At 48.5% G+C, this 22,830-nt stretch overlaps 10 protein-coding genes across 13 annotated transcripts; 7 read left to right on the top strand and 3 right to left on the bottom strand.

The window, feature by feature from the left end:
* Positions 1 to 327: 327 nt before the first annotated feature.
* Positions 328 to 2,168, top strand: LOC9632967 (histone H1). The gene is made up of 2 exons (XM_002970801.2): positions 328 to 841; positions 929 to 2,168. Exons 1-2 carry the CDS (start codon positions 518 to 520, stop codon positions 1,736 to 1,738), a joined length of 1,134 nt encoding a protein of 377 aa, XP_002970847.1. The 5' UTR covers positions 328 to 517; the 3' UTR covers positions 1,739 to 2,168.
* Positions 2,169 to 2,296: 128 nt separating this feature from the next.
* LOC9633480 (40S ribosomal protein S13) lies at positions 2,297 to 3,194 on the bottom strand. The gene is made up of 5 exons (XM_002970648.2): positions 3,076 to 3,194; positions 2,943 to 3,015; positions 2,754 to 2,892; positions 2,511 to 2,697; positions 2,297 to 2,435 (listed from the first exon to the last, which is right to left on the bottom strand). Exons 1-5 carry the CDS (start codon positions 3,096 to 3,098, stop codon positions 2,402 to 2,404), a joined length of 456 nt encoding a protein of 151 aa, XP_002970694.1. The 5' UTR covers positions 3,099 to 3,194; the 3' UTR covers positions 2,297 to 2,401.
* On the top strand, positions 3,165 to 4,104 carry LOC9633479 (UPF0587 protein C1orf123). 2 transcript variants are annotated; one of them, XM_002970800.2, is made up of 4 exons: positions 3,165 to 3,307; positions 3,391 to 3,498; positions 3,592 to 3,768; positions 3,910 to 4,104. In XM_002970800.2, exons 1-4 carry the CDS (start codon positions 3,218 to 3,220, stop codon positions 4,036 to 4,038), a joined length of 504 nt encoding a protein of 167 aa, XP_002970846.1. In that variant the 5' UTR covers positions 3,165 to 3,217; the 3' UTR covers positions 4,039 to 4,104. The 2 variants fall into 2 exon arrangements, with proteins under 2 accessions (XP_002970846.1, XP_024531270.1); XM_024675502.1 differs by having other exon boundaries at positions 3,835 to 3,917.
* A 14-nt stretch (positions 4,105 to 4,118) lies between these two features.
* LOC9633478 (protein LAZ1) lies at positions 4,119 to 6,414 on the top strand. Of its 2 annotated transcripts, XM_024675500.1 has the most exons (9): positions 4,119 to 4,200; positions 4,265 to 4,554; positions 4,607 to 4,663; positions 4,723 to 4,831; positions 4,892 to 5,082; positions 5,149 to 5,237; positions 5,298 to 5,559; positions 5,610 to 5,858; positions 5,916 to 6,414. In XM_024675500.1, the coding sequence occupies exons 2-9, from the start codon at positions 4,357 to 4,359 to the stop codon at positions 6,297 to 6,299; spliced, it is 1,539 nt and encodes a 512-aa protein (XP_024531268.1). In that variant the 5' UTR covers positions 4,119 to 4,200; positions 4,265 to 4,356; the 3' UTR covers positions 6,300 to 6,414. The 2 variants fall into 2 exon arrangements, with proteins under 2 accessions (XP_024531268.1, XP_024531267.1); XM_024675499.1 differs by having other exon boundaries at positions 4,723 to 5,082.
* Positions 6,415 to 6,448: 34 nt separating this feature from the next.
* Positions 6,449 to 7,947, top strand: LOC9632966. Of its 2 annotated transcripts, none has more exons than XM_002970798.2 (5): positions 6,449 to 6,714; positions 6,773 to 6,860; positions 6,930 to 7,083; positions 7,147 to 7,368; positions 7,722 to 7,947. In XM_002970798.2, exons 1-4 carry the CDS (start codon positions 6,457 to 6,459, stop codon positions 7,364 to 7,366), a joined length of 720 nt encoding a protein of 239 aa, XP_002970844.2. In that variant the 5' UTR covers positions 6,449 to 6,456; the 3' UTR covers positions 7,367 to 7,368; positions 7,722 to 7,947. The 2 variants fall into 2 exon arrangements, with proteins under 2 accessions (XP_002970844.2, XP_024531269.1); XM_024675501.1 differs by lacking the exon at positions 7,722 to 7,947 and adding an exon at positions 7,539 to 7,635.
* On the bottom strand, positions 7,358 to 9,734 carry LOC9633477 (mediator of RNA polymerase II transcription subunit 8). Its single transcript, XM_024675498.1, has 13 exons — positions 9,527 to 9,734; positions 9,348 to 9,472; positions 9,163 to 9,287; positions 8,919 to 9,102; positions 8,783 to 8,866; positions 8,680 to 8,729; positions 8,398 to 8,622; positions 8,290 to 8,340; positions 8,173 to 8,232; positions 7,988 to 8,119; positions 7,881 to 7,916; positions 7,765 to 7,819; positions 7,358 to 7,715 (listed from the first exon to the last, which is right to left on the bottom strand). The coding sequence occupies exons 1-13, from the start codon at positions 9,721 to 9,723 to the stop codon at positions 7,435 to 7,437; spliced, it is 1,605 nt and encodes a 534-aa protein (XP_024531266.1). The 5' UTR covers positions 9,724 to 9,734; the 3' UTR covers positions 7,358 to 7,434.
* Positions 9,735 to 9,775: 41 nt separating this feature from the next.
* Positions 9,776 to 11,405, top strand: LOC9633476 (60S ribosomal export protein NMD3). The gene has a single exon (XM_002970797.2). The coding sequence runs from the start codon at positions 9,799 to 9,801 to the stop codon at positions 11,347 to 11,349; it is 1,551 nt and encodes a 516-aa protein (XP_002970843.1). The 5' UTR covers positions 9,776 to 9,798; the 3' UTR covers positions 11,350 to 11,405.
* On the top strand, positions 11,401 to 12,358 carry LOC9633475 (sm-like protein LSM1A). Its single transcript, XM_002970796.2, has 5 exons — positions 11,401 to 11,541; positions 11,608 to 11,676; positions 11,761 to 11,876; positions 11,945 to 12,007; positions 12,080 to 12,358. The coding sequence occupies exons 1-5, from the start codon at positions 11,484 to 11,486 to the stop codon at positions 12,155 to 12,157; spliced, it is 384 nt and encodes a 127-aa protein (XP_002970842.1). The 5' UTR covers positions 11,401 to 11,483; the 3' UTR covers positions 12,158 to 12,358.
* A 9-nt stretch (positions 12,359 to 12,367) lies between these two features.
* Positions 12,368 to 13,667, top strand: LOC9632965 (glutathionyl-hydroquinone reductase PcpF). Its single transcript, XM_002970795.2, has 3 exons — positions 12,368 to 13,120; positions 13,176 to 13,425; positions 13,484 to 13,667. The coding sequence occupies exons 1-3, from the start codon at positions 12,399 to 12,401 to the stop codon at positions 13,619 to 13,621; spliced, it is 1,110 nt and encodes a 369-aa protein (XP_002970841.1). The 5' UTR covers positions 12,368 to 12,398; the 3' UTR covers positions 13,622 to 13,667.
* An 801-nt stretch (positions 13,668 to 14,468) lies between these two features.
* LOC9633474 lies at positions 14,469 to 17,590 on the bottom strand. The gene is made up of 17 exons (XM_024675755.1): positions 17,040 to 17,590; positions 16,910 to 16,979; positions 16,841 to 16,850; positions 16,711 to 16,788; positions 16,491 to 16,656; positions 16,340 to 16,438; positions 16,228 to 16,285; positions 16,085 to 16,181; positions 15,996 to 16,031; positions 15,796 to 15,932; positions 15,672 to 15,742; positions 15,568 to 15,621; positions 15,356 to 15,498; positions 15,183 to 15,305; positions 14,903 to 15,133; positions 14,760 to 14,819; positions 14,469 to 14,702 (listed from the first exon to the last, which is right to left on the bottom strand). Exons 1-17 carry the CDS (start codon positions 17,125 to 17,127, stop codon positions 14,547 to 14,549), a joined length of 1,677 nt encoding a protein of 558 aa, XP_024531523.1. The 5' UTR covers positions 17,128 to 17,590; the 3' UTR covers positions 14,469 to 14,546.
* Between the last annotated feature and the right edge of the window lie 5,240 nt (positions 17,591 to 22,830).

The following is a 22,830-nucleotide window of genomic DNA, read 5'->3' as shown; positions in this document are numbered from 1 at the left end:
ACAGAGGACCACTCCTCAGCCTGACCACCCACGCTTTATCGGAGAATTGCGGCAGCTGCACTCCATACATTCCGAAGATCCAGGCATCGTTTCAAAGCCAAGATCATTCTCTTTCCATCAAACCAATCGGCATGTCAATCGGATAATCCTGCACCGAGAAATCGCAGCGCAAACTCAAAGAAAAAACACATAACCTTCAATCCGAGGGCCACAGAAGATCCCCACCGTTGGCTGTGGGTCACATCGCACGGCCTCAATTCAATTTGCTCGATCCGCGCCAGGCCCCGGCAGCCAATCAAATGCCAGTCACCAAAGCCTTCTAAAAAACAAAAAAGAGAGAAAAGCAAGACGCCATAGCTTGGAGATTAACTTCGCGAGCGCGCGCGCGGCTTCCAGGTTTCTTGGAGGAAGAGAGGTCTAGCCTAGGTTTAGTTCGATCAATTGCTCTCCAGCCTCTCCTCAGAGGCTAGGTTTCCATTCCATTCGTGTGATCGATCGATCGACATATTTTGGAGAGATGGCAGAGGCCGAGGTTCCCGTAGGGACGGCGGAGGCGAAGGAAATCCCCGAGGCGGAGCCGGAAGCAGTGGATCCTCCTGCGGCCGGAGAGGAGAAATCCAGCGGCGAGGGCGAGCAAGGCGCTGGCGATGGCGAGGATGCGTCGGCTAAGGGAGAGAAGCCGAAGAAAGGAAGGAAGAAAGGGAAGAAGGCCGCGGCCGCTCCTCGGAAGAAGGCAGCGGCGAGCACAGCGGCCGCCAAGGCGCCAGTAGCGGCGAAGGCGAAGAGCAATCCCAAGCCGAGGGCGGCGAGAGCGCAATCCACACATCCGCCATATCTCGAGGTAAGCGTCAAGAAAAATGTTCTTGGTTGGTTACGAGCAGAAGAGGATCGTGTTCTAGAGCTCATGGATCGCGCTTTTGTTTTCCAGATGATAATGGAGGCCATCTCGACGCTCAAGGAGAGGGGTGGATCCAGCCAGTACGCCATCGCCAAGTTTCTCGATGACAATTACGAGCTGCCCCCGACTTACAAGAAGACGCTGCTCATCCAGCTCCGGAACCTCACCGAGAAGGGCAAGCTCACGAAGATCAAAGGCTCCTTCAAGGTTGGATCGGGCGTTCCAAAGCCAGCTCCAGCGGAGGCAGCGCCAGCTCCCAAGCCGAAGGTCGCGGCCGCTGCCAAGAAGAAACCATCCGAGACAAAGGAGAAGAAGGTGGCGAAGGTTAGTGGTGCTTCCAAGGCCAGGAAGCCCAAAGCTGTAGCTTCTCCGAGGAAGCAGCAGCCGATGAGGAAAGGCAAAGCTGTGGCTTCCACCTCTTCCCCCACTCCGGCATCGCTCAAGGCGAGCAAGGTGATCAAGAAGAAACCAGTTGCGAAGAAGGCAGCTGCGGCGAAGTCAGTGACGAGAAGGGGATCATCGGCAGCAGCGGCGGCGGCGGCTTCATCGTCGGATCAGCCAGCGCTCGCCTCGACAGTGGCATCCAAGAAGCGAGCAGCGTCGAGCTCCGCCGCCAAGAAGGTGGCTTCTCCCGCGAAGAAGCAGAAGGTTGCTGCTGCCAAAAAGGCCAAGACGAGCCCGGCCAAGGCCAAATCTCCCGCGAAGAAGGTCGCGACGCGGGCATCCAAATCGAAAGCCGTGCCGGCAGCGGCCAAGGCGAAGAAGGCCGGCGCTCCGAAGAAGGTTGCAAAGAAAGTTGGATCGCCCGCCAAGAAAGCTGCGAGGAAGGCAGCCAAGTAGGAGATCATCGAAACGATACGATCAGTCGACGATCCGATAGATACTCAACATCAGCTCTAGACAACACCAAAGATGAATCAACAACACCAACACTCCCAGCATCAATCAATCAACCAATCAAGCAGTCATCCATCCAGCGAAGATCCAAACACGAGATGGAACGAAAAAGTGGAAGGTGGTCCGGCTTTTGTCTCGTTCTCTTCATTTCTGGCTTGCTTTTCTTCTGTTCTTTCTTTTTTTCTTCTTGTAGCTGCTGCTGCGGTGGCTCGACGTACTACCGGGGAGTTTTAGAGGACTGGATTGCAATCCAAATTATCCAATCCATCCCTGGACTCCTCAGGGGTACTATACATATGAAAGAGAGATTAAAAGACCATGTACACTTAGCAGCATTGTGTGTAAAATTAATTACCACGATTGGAATTCCTTATACTTCTAGCAAGTTACAAACGAGAAGCCTCTTCCAAAACACAAAGAGCTCTAAGATCACTGTCGACGAGCTCGCACCACGATTGTGATGCCTTATACTTCTAGCGACTTTCTTCCTACATTCATGGCTGACACAAAAGAAGCTCTGAGAAGATTAGTTCGAAATGAAAACTCTAATCCAAAACAGAAGAGCTCGAAGATCACAGTCGACGAGCTCGCTTTTAAAGCTTGAGTCTAAGCCACCAAAGTGTTCGCGGTTGCGGATTCACTGCCAAGATCAACACGTAAGATCAAGGTAAGTTTCTGGAGATAGAGCTAGAACGAGAGAGAAAAGAACACTCACTACTTCCAGGTTGGAGGGAGCTTCTTGGTCCTCTTGTAGTATCTTGCGAGGCGGTGGACTCTGCTCTCGATGAGGATGAGGCGGAACTTGGAGTCCTTGTCCTTCCGGTTTCGCTCCAGATGCTTGCGAACAGCCACGGCCTTTTTGATCAGGTAGTACAAGTCTTCCGGGATCTCTGGGCCCAATCCTGGAAACGAATTTCGCGAGTGAGCACACGAAAAAGAAGAAAAAGATTTGGCTTACCGTGGCCTTTGAGAATGCGCAAGATTTTGCTGCCTGTGAGCATTTTGACCTGGGCGATGCCATGGGAATCCCGGAGGATTACACCGATCTGGGAAGGAGTGAGACCCTTCTTCGCAAGCTTGCAGATTTGCTCCTCAACCTGTGGAAGGCGATTTCAGTGATTTCTTGCAGCTCAATCGATGGAAGTACCTCCTGTGATGAGGTTTTGAGCCAGCTCGGGGCCGTTCTCTTGTAAGGCAGAGCCGAGGATGAAATACCCTTTCTGGAAGAGGATTTGAGAGGTGAGATCGCGTGCGCGAGGAGGAGGAGGAGGAGCTTTTACCCGGGTGTGTGCATGCGCCCCATCGCGACCGCCCAGTGTCAGCCGCCGCCTCCACTCCGCCGAAGAACAACCCTATAACGAGGAGCCCTATATCGGACGGTCGAAGATTTTGTGCTCTGTGTTTTTAGGGCAAGGGCTAGGGATGGTGTTCCTGCTTCTCAAGATCAAGGCGGAGCTCGAGAATCTCACGAATCTGGTGCCGCAGGGCCCGAATTTCACCTTCTTCTTCAAGGTTTGCGTCGCATTTTTGAGATTCTTGAGCCGATCGCGAGTGCTCATGGAATTTTCCGATCGATCGATCGATTCGTGTAATAGGTCCAATGTGGGAGCTGTGGCACGATGAGCGAGAAGCACAGTGGCGTCTCGGCGGCAGACGTTGTGGAGGTTCCTAACAGCCGGGGAACTGCAAACTTGGTCCAGAAAGTAAGCAGTGGAAATTTCTTTGATTGGATTGTTCTTGGCAAAGCAAGAGAAGAAGTCTCTCAAGGATTTGATCGGCTTTCTCGCTTGATGCAGTGTAAACTTTGCAAGAAAACCGGGACGATCTCGCTGGTGGATGGCAAGAACAAGCCTTACACTCTGGAAGACAGCGAATCCGGCAAGTTCGTCCCGGTCATGTGTTTCGATTGCCGGGGCATGGAGCCCGTGGAGTTCTCGTGTAACAGCAGCAGCCTTTGGGAAGCCGAGGGCCTGGTCAGTAACTTCACTCTTTCTCCCAAGATTTCTAGAGTTATCACTTAGATCGCTCTTTCTTCCAAGATTCCTAGAGTTCACTTGGATTTAGCGCTATGAGCTCGATCGATCGATCACTCACTACTCCAGATTTCCTTCCAGAATTCCGGGGCGAGATTCTCCAACATCGATCTGAGCGATGGAGAGTTCGTGGAATACGACGAGAAAGCCGCCGAGTCCGTGGGGATCTACAAGCTAGAACATAGATTCGAGACAACAAGCAACAGATAACGCCTCCCTCAAATGGGAGCGCTGCGCGTTTTACTCTCCTGCCAACACGTATGCACATTACGTGGATAGCTTCTCTGACGAGAAACCCTAAAATCTCCCACGCATTGGTCTATTTTCAGTCGAGCGATGCGCCAGGCGGTAAATAGGACGGTATGAATCGCGGTAAGCTGGGAGCTCTCTCCTTCTAGGGTTCTTGTAGCTGATCGCCTTGGATCTCCTCCTCCAGCCCGCCAGGAATTCCATCCGATTGCCCTAGAATGCAGCAGGCATGTGGCGCTGGCCTAGAATCTGGGGCTGCCGCGTAGCGATTGGATTATCATGCTGTCTTGGGGATTGCTACTCGATCGCCTCGACGTCGGCGGTAGTTTCATCCTTGCTGCTGCGCCCGGCCCCGACGATGCCGTGACGTCGATTCATACGTGGGCTGTTATCGTTGCCGGGATTTTTGTTCTTATCGCGCTCACGTTGTCCACGTTTCTCATCTTCGAGCATCTCACATCGTACAACAAGCCCGAGGTGAGAACTTAGATTGTGTGCTAGGATTGTTGCTGATAGAATCGCCATCCAGGAACAAAAATGGCTGGTTGGGATCATTTTCATGGTTCCTGTCTACTCCGTTGAATCGGTAAGCTTTCGTTTTTCTCTTCTTTCAATTTTAGAGTAGATCTTTTTCTCTCCTTGTAGCTGGTGTCGCTGTGGAATAACGAGCTATCACTCGTGTGTGACATCCTTCGGAATTGCTATGAAGCGTTTGCACTGTATTCTTTCGGCTGCTACCTTATTGCCTGCTTGGGTAACTTTTCTCGCTCCGAGACTCGCACGCATATAAAATCTCTTTTTTTCTGCATTGCAGGAGGCGAGGATCGAGTCGTGGACATGCTGGAAAGGCAAGCGATAGCGGGTCCGAGAACACCTCTTCTTGTTCGAAGTCGGTCCTCCGGAAAAGCGGCTGTCAAGCATCCTATTCCATTAAACTGTTGTTTGACGCCGTGGTCACTTGGGCAGGATTTCTATCACATTGTGAAGTTCGGCATAGTTCAATATGTAAGTACTTTGGTAGGTAAGCTCTCTGCCGTGCTCTACTCACGGCTTTTCGTCTTCTCCATGTAGATGATTTTGAAGACCACACTCTCGTTCCTATCTCTGTTCTTAAACGTTTTCGATGCTTATGGAGAGGGGGAGTTCAAGTGGTATTACGGGTATGGCTTTCTTTTGAACGGTAGGTGTGACTCTAGATTCTCATCAGTATCGCTGCGCAGATATCCATACGTGACTGTGATACTGAACTTCAGCCAGACATGGGCACTGTATTGTTTGGTTCAGTTCTATGCCGTGACGAAAGATGAGCTTCACCACATCCAACCCCTCTCGAAGTTTATCTGCTTTAAGGCGATCGTCTTCGCAACCTGGTGGCAAGGTGTAGCGATTGCAGTGCTCTTTGGTTCTGGTGCCGCGAAAGGTGTTGCTCCCGAAGGAGTTAAGCTGCAGTCCAGCTTGCAGGATTTCATAATTTGTATAGAGGTGAACGATCCTTTTTTGTTTGGTTTGTGATCCATGTTTGTGTTTTGCAGATGGCTATAGCTGCTGTTGCACACATCTACTGTTTTCCAGCAAGGCCATACCAACAAATAAACGAGTTTGGGCAACGCTCAGTTGCTGTCCTCTCTGACTACGCCTCGATGGACTCGCCGCTGGATCCAGACGAGGTGAAGGAAAGCGAACGACGGTCCATCCTCCGCTTCCTTCCCCCGGAGATGGAGAACGTCGCCACGAGCTTGAAAGAAAGCGTGCAGGACGTTGTCATGGTCGGAGGCGAACAGGTTCGAAAGTTACAAATCAAAAACTTGGCTGGCTATACTGACGCTTCCTCTCGGCAGATCGTTCACGACGTCAAGTTCACCGTCTCTCAAGCCGTGGAGCCGATGGAGAAAGGCATCAATCGCTTGAACGAGACTCTCCACGACAAGTTCCACCAGTTGCCCGGGCAACTCCCGTGGCACGGTAGGCGCGGCGACGGCAAAGGGAGTAAGAGGCTTCACGCGTCCAAGGACGACGCTTGGATCAGGCAAGGGCTAGGGGGAGCCGTGAGAGGAATCGACGATCCTTTGCTCAGCGGCAGCGTTAGTGACACCGGGCTCTTGAGAAAGAAGTTCAAGGACTCGGCCTCGTATGGAAGTGGTGCTGAGAGCAGCGGCGAGAGCAGCGATCAAGGCGGCGCTGGCTTCAAGACGGGCGGGCGGCGATGGACGTTGAGGAGCTAGCGGCGGGGGAGAGAAGTTTTGGTTGCGGGAAGAACAAAACTTTCGAGGAAGAGCGGAATGGTGTAAAAATACCGTTAAAATTTGTTCGTTCAAGCTAAACCCTCGCTTAGCCGGATATTCGTCGCATAATCACGCACTCCTGGATTAGGGTTTGTGGATGCCGCCCATGGCGCTGGTGGAATCCGCGATGGCGCTGGTGGATTACTCGTCGGAGGAGGAGTCCGCGCGGTCGGAGCTGCTGGAGAGCTCTGGCGAGGAGGAAGAAATCCGCAATGGAGGTGAGGAAGATTATCATCGCCAGCAGAATGGCGGCGGCCACGACGATCCAGGGCAGCTGCAAGAGGATGAAGTGGTAGAGGATGCAGCGAATGCGCCGAGTTCTTCATTGCTTTCTCCAGAAGAGGCCTTCTCAGAGGTGAGGAAAGATCAAATAGGCATTTCTCCCCTTGGAAGAGTTTGAAATGTTTTCGCAGATTACAGGCCCTCCGGAGTTCCTCAAGCACGCGATCAGTAGCGAGAGGCTGGAGCAACAGCAACAGCAGCAGCAGAAGAAACCTGTTGGTAAGAAGGCACTCTTTTCTCGAGTCTTAGAACACTCAAGAACAAGCTTTTCATCTTTTATTTGAGCAGAAGCGGTTGTGGAGGCCAAACCACAGCTGGTGGCTCGCAGCAACACCGAGGCTGTTGTAGCAAACGAAGCAACAGCGTCAGTGGCTGGAGAAGCAACGCCAAGAGTGATCCAGCCGCAGAATCCTCCGGCACAAGACGCGGCCGAGCTTCTAAGGTGTGTGAGATGAAAGTTTGCTCTCTCCAGCTCTAAAAGCCTCCATCCATCGCTGTGATTCAGGATGTGCGTCCAGTGCGGAGTGCCAAAGACGTCGTCCGAGGGGCGGATGGTGTGCCCGGTTTGCAGGGACCGTCCTCGCAACAGTGAGCCGGAACAAGTCGACAAGAAGAGAGCGCCCAAAGTGAAGGACAAGGAGAAGAGCAAGCGAATGAAAGGACAGTCGAGTCACGCAACCTGGAAGTCGGAGACTGAGATGCAACTCCGGCAGCAGTTCGACTAGAAGTAAGCTCGCATTTTGGACAATCCTCTCGTTGCATTGTTGGTAGCTTTTCTTTTCCATTTCGTGCTTTACTGATTTGGAGGAGGGTGCTGTTGCTGCTGTTGGTGTTGGTGCTGTTGCTGCTGTTGTTGCTGTTGTTGCTGCTGTTGCTGCTGCTGCTGCTGCCTGAAAGCCAAAGCGTTTGGATTCATAAGTCCTTGGTTGAGCAGGCTGTTGTGGATTGTGTTGGGCGATGGGCTGAGAAGTGGATTTTGGTTGGGGTTCATGAGGGTGTAGTTTGTCTGTCCGGGCATTTGCTGCTGTAGAGGCAAGCCAAGCGGCGCAGCTGACTGATTTCCACTCATGTACACTGCAGCTTTACACTGGTGAGTTAAGCACGACAGATTTTCTGAGCTTACGAGAGTCCTGAAGAATCTGTCGCTGAGAATGGCCGCCTCCCAATCCTCCTCCGAACTTGAAACATACACATGGAACTCGTAAGAACTCGAGATGGGAAAGTACGAAAGGAAATTACCTGTAGCCTTTGCAAACCCGGTTGCGAGAGTCCTTGCTGAAAAGTAACACGATCTAAGTTTCGTGAAGGGAAGCTTGTTTAAAAGTTTAAAAGAGAGAGAAGCGCACCATATTGGAAGAAAGAAGTGAAGTTTGGGCGTTTCCATAGTTCGCCAAGTGAGGACGCATTTGATTTGCTTGTGCCAGTTGCGGCTGGCCCTGCATTTGTGCGTTGTGCTGTTGTATATGCATTTGCTGTAGCTGGGGGACACCATCTCTCTGTTAGCAAATCAGCAAAGTCTTTCGTCACTTACGTGCATGTGTTGATGAAGTTGAGCAGCGTGCTGCTGTTGTTGATTCATTTGAAGGTGGCTCTGAAATCGCAAGATTCTCAGAACTGCAAAGAAGCTCAGAAAGGGATGCTTTGATACCTGTGAGAATTGCTGCATTTTCGCGGATTGTGCCTGGTTCGCCACTTGCATCTGGAAGTCTCCAAGTCATGGATTTCAGATTTAGAAAAGGAGGAAGAGATACTGGACCTGTTGTAGAGCTGGTGCGGGCTGGCGTAATTGGTGGAAATGCTTTTGCAGCTGCTGGACTTTAGTATTTCGCTGTTGCATAAGTAGCTGCTGTTGCTGTTGTTGTTGCTGCTGCTGCTGCTGCTGTTGCTGAGCTTGCAGATCCCCGGGCCTTGGAGAGTTCACAAATCCCGCCAGAGCGGCAGCTGCTGCTGGAGCTCCATTCATCGTCGCGTTTGCGATGATCTTTAAAGGCGAAAACATGGTAAGATCGCATTTGAACACCGATATGAAATGCCGGACCTGTTGTGGAGTCGTCGGTCGCATTCCACCGATAATCGGAGCTCCTTTTCCTGTAGCGGTATAGAAACACGGTATGGGAACAAGAGAGAAAGAAGACTGGTACCATCGTCGGCGGATGCCAATGCCGAAGCAATATGAGGTGGTAGGACGACGGGAGCGTTTCGTTGTTCCGGTAAAATTCTGAGACCTGGAGGAATGGGACTTATTGAGATAGAAAAGCATAGCCAGCCAAACCAAACCTTCGCCAAAGTTTGCGGCAGCATGAAGCAGCTTCTCCTGTTCCAGGATTTTGGCCGCAACAGCCTTGTCAATCGTTGGGAGTGGAGGCAAGCCTTGACGTGCTCCAAGCCCGAGTGCTTTTCTCGAGTCGGATATAACCTTCTCTGCCGCATCACAGACAGATCGGACCAGCTCTATTTGCTTCTGCAAAGACCCAAGAGATCGATCATTCAAGTTCCATAGCTTTCTCCTTTTCAAACTTGCCTGGAGTTTCTCCGTTTGGACGTGGAGCGGGAGATTCGACATTGGTTGCAAAACTTGCTCTTTCAAGGCCATCTCCTCAGCTTCCAGCTCGGGCAAAAGCTTGGACGAGAGCATTATCGGTAGAACTGCAAAGAAAAAGGAGAGCTTCTTCTTTTCCTTCACAAAGAAAACTCTTAAGAGCTTACTTGGTGCCATTCCAGCGCTCACATTCTTGGGATAGACCACAAAGGCCCTCAGTATCGGCTTGATCTCCTCCACCAAGCTAATGAGCTCCAAGTTCACGACCGAGAACTGGCCCAGCACGTCTCCCCTGGCCACAAAACACTGAAAATCCCTTCCCAAAACACCACAACACGAGACTCACCACTTCGAGGATGGATTCGTGTGGATCGAATGCGTGATCCGGGTGAGAATGGCCTGCAAATCGTGCATGCGCGTCCTCAGCGCCGGGAGATTGCACTGCTGTAGGATCTCTGATTTTGGAGGAGGAGCCGGCGCTGGAGCCGCGGCCCCTGCTCCAGGCGCTGGCGCTGGAATCGTCGCTCCCGGCTGAGAAGCCATTAAAATTTCTTTAAGACCACAAGAACCCTAAAATTCCTTCCCTAGGGTTTTAGTCCGCATTTCTTCTTGCGAGCGATGGCGATGGCGGCGACCGATGGTACGTTCCTCGTCCCCCAGACGCAGGGCACGGTGCTGTGCTGCTTGTGTGGCGTGGCTATGTCGCCCAATCCAGCGAATATGTGCGTCTCGTGCCTGCGCTCCCAGGTAGACATCACCGAGGGCCTCCAGAAGCACGTCACGGTCCTCTACTGCCCGGAATGCGAGCGCTACCTCCAGCCGCCGCGCTGCTGGATCAAGGCGGGGCTGGAATCCCGCGAGCTCCTCACCTTTTGCATCAAGCGGCTCAAGAATCTCAACCGCGTCCGCCTTGTGGACGCCGGATTCGTGTGGACGGAGCCTCACTCCAAGCGCCTCAAGGTGAAGCTCAAGATCCAGAAGGAGGTGATGCACGGCGCCATCCTGGAGCAGAGCTACACGGTGGAGTTCGTGGTCCAGGATCATATGTGCGAGGCTTGCTCGCGCGCCGCCGCCAACCCGGACCAGTGGGTCGCCGCCGTCCAGCTCCGCCAGAAGGTGGATCACAAGCGGACCTTCTTCTTCCTGGAGCAGCTCATCCTCAAGCACGCCGCCGCGGCGCTGGCGATCAACATCAAACAGATGCACGAAGGGATCGATTTCTTCTTCTCGAGCAGGAGCCACGCGCTCAAGTTCGTGGACTTCGTTAGCAGCGTGGTGCCCGTCAAGAGCAGGAATGACAAGCAGCTGGTCTCTCACGACACCAAGAACAACTCGTACAACTACAAGTTTACGTTCTCGGTGGAGATCTGCCCGGTTTGCAAGGACGATCTGGTCTGCCTCCCGCAGAAGGTGGCCGCGGGGCTCGGGAACATCGGCCCGCTGGTGCTGTGCACTCGCGTCTCCAACACATTGATGCTGCTCGACACACAGACTCTACGCTCCGCGTTTGTGGATGCGTCGCAGTACTGGAGGGTGCCTTACAGGGCTTTGATCTCGAGCAGGCAGCTCGTGGAGTACGTTGTTCTTGACATCGAGATCGACTCTCCGGCCGAGAGCAGCAGCCAGAAGTACGTTCTCGCCCACGCGCAGGTGGTGAGGAGCTCCGACTTTGGCAAGAACGACACCATGTTTAACGTGAGGACTCATCTCGGGCACTTGCTGCGTCCCGGGGACTATGCTCTCGGCTACGATCTCTACGGTGCCAACACCAACGATCTGGAGCTGGAGAAGTACCGGGGACTGGTTCTGCCCGAGGTGGTGCTGGTGAAGAAGAGCTACGAAGAGAAGCGGCAGAGGAGGCGGGGCAAAGCGCGGCCGTGGAAGCTCAAGAGCTTGGAGATGGATGTGGATGAGAGCACCGGAGGCAAGGAGGAGAGCAAGAGGGCGGTGGAGTACGAGAGGTTTATGGAGGAGCTGGAGGAGGACCCGGAGATGAGATCCAAGATCGCGCTGTTTAAGAATCCGGTAGCGGTGGCGGCGCCATCCATCGCTGGAGAGGACGAGGATGGAGAGCTTCCTCAAGTTCCTCTGGAAGAACTCCTTGGGGATCTAACGCTCGAGGAAGACGAAGATGGCGAGGAAGACGAAGAAGAAGACATGGAAGAGTGAGAGTTTGTGGAAACGAAGAATGTGAGAATAAATGCCATTGTGGTTCTAGGGTTTTTTATTGTGGGACTAGTTAGCTAGGGCTCTTGGCGCGTGGATGAATCGGCGCTGCTGCCAGGAGCGTCGCGCTTCGATCGATGTCTTGGGCTGCGCCCGACAGCTTCCACACCACATCTCTGGCAGATAATCTCGACAGTAAGTTTTCTCGCATCCAGCGCGCGCTTAGATTGAAAATCTCTCCAATCTCTCCGTCTTGAGCAGAGAAGCTTTTGGTTATCCTCCGCGACGGTCGGAAGCTCGTAGGAACGCTGCGATCGTTTGATCAGTTTGGTATGTGGATTATTTCGAGTCTCTCAATCGTTTCGATTGGAATTTTTTTATTTTTTATTTCACTCTCTCGCTGTCTTCGTGCAGCTAACCTTGTGCTAGAGAAAGCTGTGGAGAGGATCATTGTGGGAGATCTCTACTGTGATCTTCCACTTGGGCTGTACATTATCCGCGGGGAAAATGTGGTGCTTGTTGGCGAGCTGGTAAATAGTTCTCTTTCTCTTTCCTTGTTTTTTTTGGTTCGTGGTCTTGACTCGAGCACGTAACGTAGGACCAAACGAAGAAAGACTTGCCGGCCCACATGGTTTTAGTGTCAGCTGCCGAAATCAAAAGAGTGAGATCTTTTTCTTTTTTTTTTTCTCCTGGCTTTTGTAGCAACTGTAGTGTGTTCTTGCTTTATTCGCAGGCTCAAAAGGCGGAAAAAGATGCTACAGAGCTAAAGGGCACGATGCGGAAGAGGATGGAGTTTCTGGACTTGGACTGATTGATTGGTACGCCCCAAAGATTTTCTATTGATTTTGTGGGACAGAAGAGATCAGACTGGCGAGTTTTGATGCCATGCTGATCCATCATGGATGCTTAGCCCCCTGCACTAATTTTTTTGGTGTTCGATTGCGGGGGGTCCCAGGCTTCCTGTACAAGAAGAAGTCGTATTGTCAATCAATGTAAGCAGCGCTCAACTGTACACTCCTGGGTTAGTCCATTTCTTCGAATTCCATTCGGCAATGGGACTGGGATGTCCGGTTGTAGCAGTAGCGCAGGAACAGTGCCGCAGCTTTTCTGGGTTTACAAGGAATCATGACAGGAAGCAAAAGAGAGAGCTTTACCGGACACAGGTCATAGTCGCAGCAGCAGCAGGATTGCCATCGGAGATAGTAATAGGAGCAGTACGTGAAGGCTGGAACTTAGCATGGCGGACTATGATGCAGCAGCTAGCTCCAAGAGATTCCGGCGATGGAACTTACAGGAGGCCAGAGAGCCAGTTTCGGGGTCGGTTTGAGGAGCCGGTTTCAGTCGAGCACGCCGGACGCTACCATCTGTATGCGTCGCCGGTTTGTCCGTGGGCTCACCGGGCACTCATCGTTCACTCTCTCAAAGGACTAGGCTCGGCGGTTCCTATCTCGCTTGCTCTTCCAGGGAAGTCGGGGCTGTGGGAGTTTGAGGCTGGTAGATACCCGGATAAGGCACATAACTGCAGTCGTCTGATAGATGTTTATCGGATGAACAGCGGGGGGTTTCAGGGACGAGCGACGGTTCCCATGCTGTGGGATCGTGTCAGGAAAGCAGTGGTGAACAACGAGAGCGCAGACATTATCGCAATGTTAAACTCGGACTTTAATGCGCTTGCAGAGAACCAACACTTGGATCTAGCTCCGGCATCTCTCGGCCAAGAAATGGACCGCTGGAACCAACTCGTCTATGCCAACATCAACAATGGTGTATACAGGTTCGGTGGGTTTTTCCTCTCTTTCTCTCTCACTGACTCGCGCTTTGTGTCTTAGGTGTGGTTTTGCTCAGAGCCAGAATGCTTACGATCGTGCTGTTCACAACCTTTTCTCTGCACTCGAAACTGTTGAGAAACACCTTCAGTGCTCGAGATTTCTGTGTGGCGACTCGCTCACTCTGGCAGACATCCGGCTGTTCACGACGTTGTACAGGTTTGATGCTGTCTACCACATTCTTTTCAAGTGCTCCAAGCGAAAGTTGTCGGAGTTTTCGAATCTTTATGGCTACATGCGACAGATATACCAGGTTCCTACACGTCTGTTCGAGTTGTGATTGCTAGTAATGTCTTGTTCTTTCGTGTTAGATTCCGGGAGTGTCGTCCACTTGCAACCTCCCAAGCATAATGGATGGCTACTATGGGGCCTTGTTTCCTCTCAACCCAGGAGGGATCCAGCCAGCCATTCCCTCTAGCATGGAACCAAAAGTTTTGTACAACCAATAATGCTTAGAAAGAGAGTTTATATGAATTCTCAGAGAAATTTCTCTAACTGTGTAACAAGTCTACTTGATGCTCTTATCTTAAAAATTTAGTTGTGTAATATATTTATTTTTAATTATATTTTCTTTTTTCCTTTAGTTCAATCTTTAAAAACTTTTAAAAGAAACATCAAAAAAATAAAAAATTCAAAATCTAGTGTTACTTTTTTGTTTTGCAAAACAGTGCATAACATAAGCTGATAATATACCTTTATAAATATTTTAAAAATTAAAAATTAATATTTTTATAAATTAAAGAATTTATAAATAATTTTAAAAAAATGTATAGAAATTAACAAAAGTAATTTAAACTTTTACAATTCCTGTTTTTGCAATATGTTCAGACTCAATGTGAATGATGCATTAATATTTATAATATATGTATATATATATATATATATATATATATATATATATATATATATATATATATATATACACACATATATATCTCTGTGTGTGTGTTCATAATATATTGCAAAACATTGTTTTGAAAAAAGATGAAATAATCCAAGGATATACTAAACATGGACTATTAGCCATATTAAACTAATTACTTGCCACATGAGAAATTACTTTTTAATTGAGCACAACTCGGATTTACTCACAAGATACTATGGTGTTATAATATATATCTCTAAATTTAGACTTTATTTCTTCCAAATAATATTTGTGGAAAATATTTTACTTTGATGTGTTATTTTTGTGAAACAAAATCATTAAGGTAATTATTAAAAATTGCTAAAAAAACTATTTGATATTCTTAATAAATTATACGGACATAAACATTTTCTAGTTTAAAGTTTAAAATATTAAAATATTAAAATATTATTAAAATAATCCTGATAACAATCTTAAAAAAGATTGTAAACTTTGTGAAGTATAATCGTTTATGACCAATCTGTGATGAAGTCCATAAGATCCACAACCAAACTGTTCACTTTGTCTATCAAGCTCCTCCTCATTCCACTCGCAGCATTCCGTGTTGAAGAGAGCATCGAGACTGCTTGCTCCTCGGGTATTAACGCAGGCACCGACTTAGTATTCTAACAAAATCCCACAGTCAAGAGTTCTCCAAACTTTCAAAACACCACAATACTTACAAAGAATGGAATTTCATTTGTGTCACCGTCACGAACAGTATTAGAAATCCACGATAAAACCTGCAGAAAAACTCTTTGGTATAGCAAAAAAGAGAGAAGAAAAGAGAAAGAAGTCTTGGATTTTCCAAGTGAAACCAACCAACCTCTGATATTTCATTTGCACCACTGTATGGAGCAATAAGCATCGATGCTAAATCTTGCTCCTCATCATCCAAACGCCACCAGGTATTGATTCTCTTCACCACCGGCTTTTGATGGTTTGGATCTCTTCTAAAACGTATCATAAAAATTCTTGCCACGTCTTGCTCTTGGTACTGCCTCGGCCCGCAAGTCTCATGGACGGTTTCAGAAGGGAGGCAGTAATAGCAAAATTTCTGCACAAAAACGAGGATTAATTAACCAGCGAGCTATATAACTATCCACCTTTTGCATTTCGCCGTCAAGCCATGATAGGCTCAAACGCTTGTCTTTGTATGCAGTGGCAGCGGCAAAATTGTGGCCATCAATGTCCTCGCTTCCGAGCTCATCTTGCACGATTCTCATCGTCTAATATGAGAAACTCGTCAGCTAGAAACAACAAGAAAGAAAAATCTTACACTGCGGAGTTGATCAAGCTGAAAACCAGGCCTTCCAGCAACCACAACGCAGTACCATGTTTCGACATCTTTTCCAGCTGCGGAGAAGTCCGCGGGATCACATCCAAGTTTGGAAGCCGTGATGCTTCGCAGCTGAGGAAGAACTAAAAGCGCGCACATCAAATTGCAATTCAAAAGATAGCAAAAAGAGGAAGAGCCTACGTAGTACTTACCATGAACTTTATGTTCTTCCACAGTTTCCATGAAGGAGTCACGGGTCAATTTACCTGCAAAGCGAAAGAAATCATCTCAAAGCTGCCAAAAGGAAGATTCTTACCATAAACAATTATGGGCTGGACACCGGGATCTTTGATGAAAACTACTGCCGGTGCCAGCTCTAATCCAAGCCTGCTCCACACGCAAAAGCATGAATCAATTCACGTGATTATCACTAAAAATACCGGCTTTTCCAAATCGAAGCTTCCTCTTGCCTCCACAAAACACATCCGAAAGACATAAACTCGGAGTACTTCTTGGCCGCTTCTCTTACGAATGGAAGTGCACGCTCTCCTGTGTCAGAAAAAAGAATAACTTTCACCTAAAAAGAAGTGCAGATTTTGATTAGTATCGTAGGATTTTGTTTATGCTACTATACCAGCACCTTATGCGGTCCAGATTTCTGAATGAACTCAGGTATCTGCGTGACTTTAGTCAGTGCTTGTTTTAGATTTTAGTGAAAATTGTGGCTACCAAGTTCTGAGAAGAAAAATAACGAATGCGAGGAAGATCAAGAAGCAACGTTGCTATCCAGTCCAGTATAGAATCGTAGCTGAGGCCTTTGGAGTACCTACAGTGTTCGTCAGAAAAAGCGGAACAAGGCTTCATGAATTTACCGAATCAGGCATTTTAATTCCCTACACCCTGGCGGCTTGGCAACAAGAGATGGAATCCCTGAAGAAAGAAAATGAAAGAAAATGAAAGAAAATAGGAGGTTTACGTGTTTACCATGGCGTCTGATCCACCTCTTTCCTGCCAAGAGCTTTGCGAGTTGAACTTCTCCTATCTCGACTCTCAAAAGATTAACCTGGCCTTCGAGAACTTCCGCTGGAATCACGAACAGCATGGTTGGAAAAAGCACGAACACGCAAAGCATTACCCAGTCTTTCCCACACTGGTGAGAACTCCCTTGATCTAGTGTTGGCATCTGAGAAGATCTGAATCAAACATGGTGTCGTGCTCTCCAAAACGGACTTAAAGTTCGTATCGTCGAGCCTCGGTGTGCGAGATAGGATTGGGCCTGTATCTAAAGCAGCTTCTTCTGACTGCCGCAACGAACATCGAGACCATTTCGAGAAAAATGAAAATCACAAGATCACCTCTACGCTGTCCAGGCCGAAGTGATCGTAAACTCGCCTTCTATATGCATCCGATAGAACGTAAAAAGCATGATCAACCTGTATTAACGCGAGAAATAAAAAAAGGAAAAAAGAAAAGGAGCGAGAGAACCTTCGTATCCCTGCATATCGAAGAACGTCTCAAACGAGATGAAGCCACTGAGGGAATGAATGAACTTACAATGGCGACTTGCGCGCCGTATAGGCAGCCTGAATTTCTTCACTGCTAGCGTTGCCTCTCAAACCCAGAACTGGATCAAGGTTTCACCATCGAGAACCATCGAGCTAGAACCAGTAGTAACGAGAAGTACCTTTGTAGTGCGTCACTTTTGCTGGATGGAGAACAGCCCACAAAAGAAGAACGAAGACGGGCAGTGATGCTACTACCCAGGAAGCCATTTCGAGCGAAAGCCCTCCCTTCGATACCTAGTTTCGATACTACCAAAGTTGCTTCTTAAGAGACGTGAGAGTGTTGCAATCGATCATGGACGACGATGCCCAATAGTTCGTAGAGAGATGTGGAACTGCGCCAACAACATCCCTAGGGCTCACACGAATCCGCTTAGATGCTGCTCGAGTTCTTCCATTACGGGAATTAGTGAGGAATGCGTGATGCAAATCAAGCAAATCTGGGAGATGGAGGATTTGTGTTGTAACGATGATGGTTTGCAACGATAGAACTTAATCATGGAGGAATGCGTAGATGCTCCATGATTTGGAGCCTCCGCTTCATGATGGTTTTTCTTGGAATTGTGTTCCAAGGGACACTTCCTAGCTTTTACCTCGTCATGGTTTTGGGCATGGGGGAAGGACCAAAGCTTGCGAGCAAGGAAGAAATTTCGCTCCACAATTGAAGTACTCCTGTTCCAAGCAATCGGATACGATGCCAGTCGTTGATTGCTTTTAAGAAATTTCTTCCCAGTCCACCATCTTTCTATAAATATTTTGTTCCCCTTGAAATTTGGTAATATGGGAAGCCGACACTGCTTTTTCGCGCATCCTTTTCAATAGCTTCTTTGGCAAAGATGGTCTTTCAGGAATAAAACCAAGCCACAGTACATTCAACATTATTTCCAGGACACCAACTTTTACTCCATCGCCATCCCCACCACCAGCGAAGTCCTCATGAAGAAGATGCCATTCGCAACTCCGAATTCCAATCGACACCACTGTGAGGAGGAGGAAAACGGGGCTCGTTTGCCGCCCAACTCCAGCGCTGTTGCTGTTCCTGGGGGAAACAGAAAGAAAAACATTGTCAAGAGAAGCCCTTGAATAGATAAGTAAATCTCCTGACCCGTGCATTCATTCCTTGACTAGTGCGTGTCTAGCGGCCCAGAGAATATGTCAAAAAAAGCAACACTGGAGCTCCAAACTTCAATCCCTCCCTGGAATTCCTGAGATGTGTAAGCGCGGTTTGTGTGTGTATAGTGTATGAGTGTCCACAGCCACAGCATCTTCACACAGCAGCAACAATCCCCGTCTCCAACCTTGTGAATCTCATTCCTGCAACGAAAACGATCCACCATTATGGAACACCCACACAATGCAAGAGAGCACAACAACAACAACAAGGAGATAAGAGAGAGACTCAACACCTCTCTCTCTCTCTCTCTCTCTCTCTCTCTCTCTCTCTCTCTCTCTCTCTCTCTCTCTCTCTCTCTGTGTGTAGTTTTCTTCCTGGTTCCTGGTAAATTCAACCAGCCCACGCCACACACCACACTGCCAGGGAGACAAACGAGAGAGATGAAAATTGAATGAATGAATGCTTGAGTGAATGAATAAAATCCAAGCAACGACCCTTCAAGTACTACTAGGAATGAGGAAGAGAGGAGGAAAAAACACGACAAAAAACACCATAATTCATTAATAATTTCAAATGTGAGGAAATGCTTCAGGCAAGATCCTCCCTACCCATCAAAACCCAAAGGTTTTTTTTTTTTTTTCTTGCTCTTCGTTCATGCACACAAATGCCCAGCCTGTTGCATCAAATCGAGAATTATAGCCGTCACAGGACTCGCGAGACACTGCAAATCTAATGCAAATTTATCACAGCTCGAGCGAGCTCGAGCTTTCAATCCTTTCACCACTCCTCTTTCTTTCTTTCTTTCTTTCTTTCTCTCTTTCGTTCTTCTTCTTCTTCTTCTTTGGCGAGCTCTGCTATAGAGCACCAAAAGAAAACATTTCCATCGTATAGGGAGGAATATCTACAGGCAAACTCACGAAAAAGGACGAACCTCTCTGCCTCGAGGAACAGGAGGAACAGCAACAGCGAGCGCGCTGCTCGATCGATCGATCAGCAGATAAGGGACCGGGAATCCGCGGCCACCGCCGTTTGCTTGATGAATTTGATGCACTCCGACACCGCGTCCTCGCAGTAGGAGCTCCGGCTCACGCAAATCTCTGCTGCTTGCTGTTGCTGCTGCTGCTTGTGTGGCGGCGGCGGCGGCGGCGGCGCCTGGCGATGGCGCTGTTGATCGGGCTTGGGCGAGTCACACACATTGCGGCATCGGCTCCTCCCACTGCCAAGAACAAGGCGGACGCACATCTCGCGCAGCCGATCCAGGAAATGGAGGCGCGCTGCTACGCGCATCCGGATCCTAAACACTCGCCTACATTTTCTCCTGCTCGATGATGCCCTCTGCGCTGCCGCCGACGCCGCCTTCCTGGTGGGATCCTTGGAGGAGGGATTAGGGCTCTTGTCGCCATGGATCTTGGGACGATCTTTGCTCTCGGGGCTCAGTATCGAGTACACGCTCCTCATAATCTCCTTCGTCGTCGTCCCAGCTCACGATCGATCGCTGCAATGCCCGGGCGAAGAACAGTGGAAAGAAATCTCCGCCTTGCCGCGCCGGGGTGAGAAGGAAAGAGAGCGAATTCTTCGCCGATTCTTCCTCGCAGCGCCAATGATCACCGCCGATTCGCCAATTTCGTGGGAAGGAGAGGAGGGATCGGCTGATCGATCGATCGATTCGAGAGAGAGGAGAAGAAAAAGAATGGAATGGAAGGAAGGGAGCACGAGAAGTCCTGGAAGAAACCAAGTAGGCTGTATGAAATAAAAACTATAAGGGTTCTCATAGGCATCTATAGGCTGTTCTTGCTAAAGGCCCCTGCGCAAAGAGCGCACTTTGCTAGGGACAGGTCCTTGGGGAAATAAGTAGATTTTCAAGGACACGATTTTTCACCCCTACCAGGGAAGCTTTCTTCTAGGACTTGTGTATTTACTCGGCTCCGCCGGCCAGCTTTCTTGCTGAGAATACGTATATTGTACGTTCGAGACTGACGATTTTACCCAAATGGGTAAAATCAATCGGTGTAGCTAGGAAAACCAGACGTGTAGCTAGCCTGTCTGTGAAGTTAACGTGTCTTCGCTTGTTACCACAGCAGTATGTTACTGTCTCGCCAGTTTTACCATTGGTTCTTCTACTGCTATGCACACAGACAGGGCTTTTTTGGCGGCGGTCTCTCTTTTAAACTTTGACAGCTTAACGCCAGGGTTAACGTTTTTCTTACCTTACTATTATATTGTAAATATTATTTCTTTATTACTATAATATTTAACAATGTTTACAAATATGAAAACGATTCACCGACCGCATGCCGTATCAAAGAAGTCCATCTAACAGACCAAACAAAAGAAAATTGTTTGTTTCCACTCACTGGATTCAATCCGCTAGCTAGAGAGGGGAAAAAAAATCTCTACTAGAAGCATCATCGACGCCACTCACACATTCCTATAGAAAATTCCGCGTGGATTCCACCACTATCACACCAACAATCACACAAAGTGAGAAAAAAAAAAGAGAACATCAAACCACTGTTCGAATAGATCAACCTGCTAATGTGCGCATGAGAAACTTGATCTCGTTTGACCACCTTTTCTTAGCTTAAACATACGTTGGGAGCCTTAAAAAATTGCTTCTTACAAACAAGGACAATTGGAATCAAATTCCTAGCGGAAGAACTGGCTCCTAAAATTTCACGCGAATGTCTCTCTCTCTGCTTGATTGAGCCTCGTAGAGTAGCAGCAGCAGCTATCCCATAGCTTACACCAAAGAAAAAGAGAAAAAGAGGTGTACGGACACACATTTTTCTGTGTTATCTGGTCGTTTCATTGTCTTCCTTGTGGGTTGACACACCAACTAAGCGAAAAGACCGGAGTTTCTATTTGCACACTTGGAGTGCAGCCATGGCCTGGGACACCCACACAGACACACTCTCCTGAGAGAACACAGGAAATTCTCGATATTCTCTCAAAATTCTCTAAAGTGCTTGGAGCGTTGTTGTAGGTGGCCGTAGTTGTGACAAGTTCTAGCACACCCAGTACGGACGGGGCCTCGCTTTTCAGTGATTGATCAGCTTTTCTGGAAGTTTTTCTATGGGAGTTTTAACCCCCAACTTTGGGATTCCAAGGCTCGTGCCTCGATCTTAGGATTGGAGGCCACCAGGAGTTTCAGTAAGCAAATCCCAACGATGATCTTGGAACCATCACGCAAAAAGTGATTAGTTTTTGTAGAGACAATCGCGGCCAACAAACAAACAAGGAGGCAATCCATTCAATCCATCAAACAAACCAACCAAGCAACAATCTCGATCGAGACACTATCCCACCAGCACCAGCAAAAAGTCCAAGAAAGGGAAAGAAGAAGTTTAAACAAACATACTTGGGGGACCACAAACAAGGAATATAAACCATGCCTGCAAATTACAACCCACCGTCAACGTCAACGCAGAAAAATATACAAATGACAATGAAACAACAAAATCTTTCCTTTTCTTTGGTTCTCTCATGGTCAATGGTCTCGATTCGTGGTTGATAAGTATCTTCTTAATGTGGTTCGTCTTTATAGTTCAGGAACGAGGGCAAAGCCGGAGTTTGTCTGCTTCGATAGAGCTTGCGAGAAGATCAAACAATAAAATCTTCTGGTTTTTTGGAGCATGTAATCGAATCACCCTGCAAGCAATCAATCTTGCAAGCGTCAATTGCGACTGAGAGAACAAACACAGAATTGGATGAGTGCGAGCGTGTGACCATCAGTTTCAAACACTACTGCTAGACTGAGAGAAAAGATCAGAATCACTTCCCACAAACTTTAATTACGAATGTACCAAGAGAAAGAAAAAAGAAAAAAAAGAGGAGGGAAAAAGAGAATTCTTTACTTCAGGATGGATGGATCAGAGCCGTACCGAGAGTAATTCAGTAGAGCAGAATAGGTGGAAGTTTGCTCCAGCGATGGAGCGACCTGAAAAGGTGTCCTTCCTTTCGAGATTCGAGAATGGAGAATCGATATTCGTGGTGACCAGCGGGGAACGAACAAGCGACGCAGCTTTTGATGGTACTTTACCTTGTAAGCTTTTGACGTATGCTCCAGCTGAATGTAGATTCGCTCAAGTTCAGGTTAAAAGAGAAAATTTAATTTTCTATGAATTTTTATTGGACTCACGATAATCTGTCAAGAGTTCAAACTTGGTGCGGCAGGGCATGCTATTATTCCTCTCATTTCCTTTCTTCTGTTTCAGCCATTGCTGCGCTCGATGTTGCGCCCTGCACCACTCGTGATGATCACGGTTCATCGTTAGCAAGAGCGATCCTTGGATGGAGGACGATTCGAAGCCGCAAGTCCACACTAAAGTACTGGAGGAGAGAAGTCGGTGGATGCTGCGGAACATTTGCCAACGTCGATCATCGACTTCATGAAGGAGGTGGCCACAGTCGTTTTTGAAAGATGGTCGAGCCTTAGCTGCATGAGCGGCTCCAAGCTCGCTGATTTGGAGCTTCCGATGCGAGTAGAGCTGGCTGGAGGATATCTATGCTACACCTTCGCAAGTTACTGCTCTGTCTCCCTGGCTACCCTCCGAGAGGATCATCGTTTGCACATACGGCAAAGTTCAAGCTCGTCTGCGAGTGTCGTCCGCTCAATGGAGCTCCGGAGCCACCCGCGGAGCCACTCCAGCATTATCATCTTCTTGCACGGCTCTTGCTCGGAGGACGATCTTACAGCTTCCGGCTTATTATTTTCCTCGTCGTCATGGAACCATCTTTTCTTTCAACGAACTGCTTCGAGTAGTGAACTGACTCTGGAGGATCAGGAAAAAAGAGGATAG

Source organism: Selaginella moellendorffii, unplaced genomic scaffold, assembly GCF_000143415.4.
Source record: "Selaginella moellendorffii unplaced genomic scaffold, v1.0 SELMOscaffold_15, whole genome shotgun sequence".
Taxonomy (NCBI): Eukaryota; Viridiplantae; Streptophyta; class Lycopodiopsida; order Selaginellales; family Selaginellaceae; genus Selaginella; species Selaginella moellendorffii.
The sequence above is the reverse complement of the archived record's forward strand: the minus strand, read 5'-3'. Positions and strand labels throughout refer to the sequence as shown.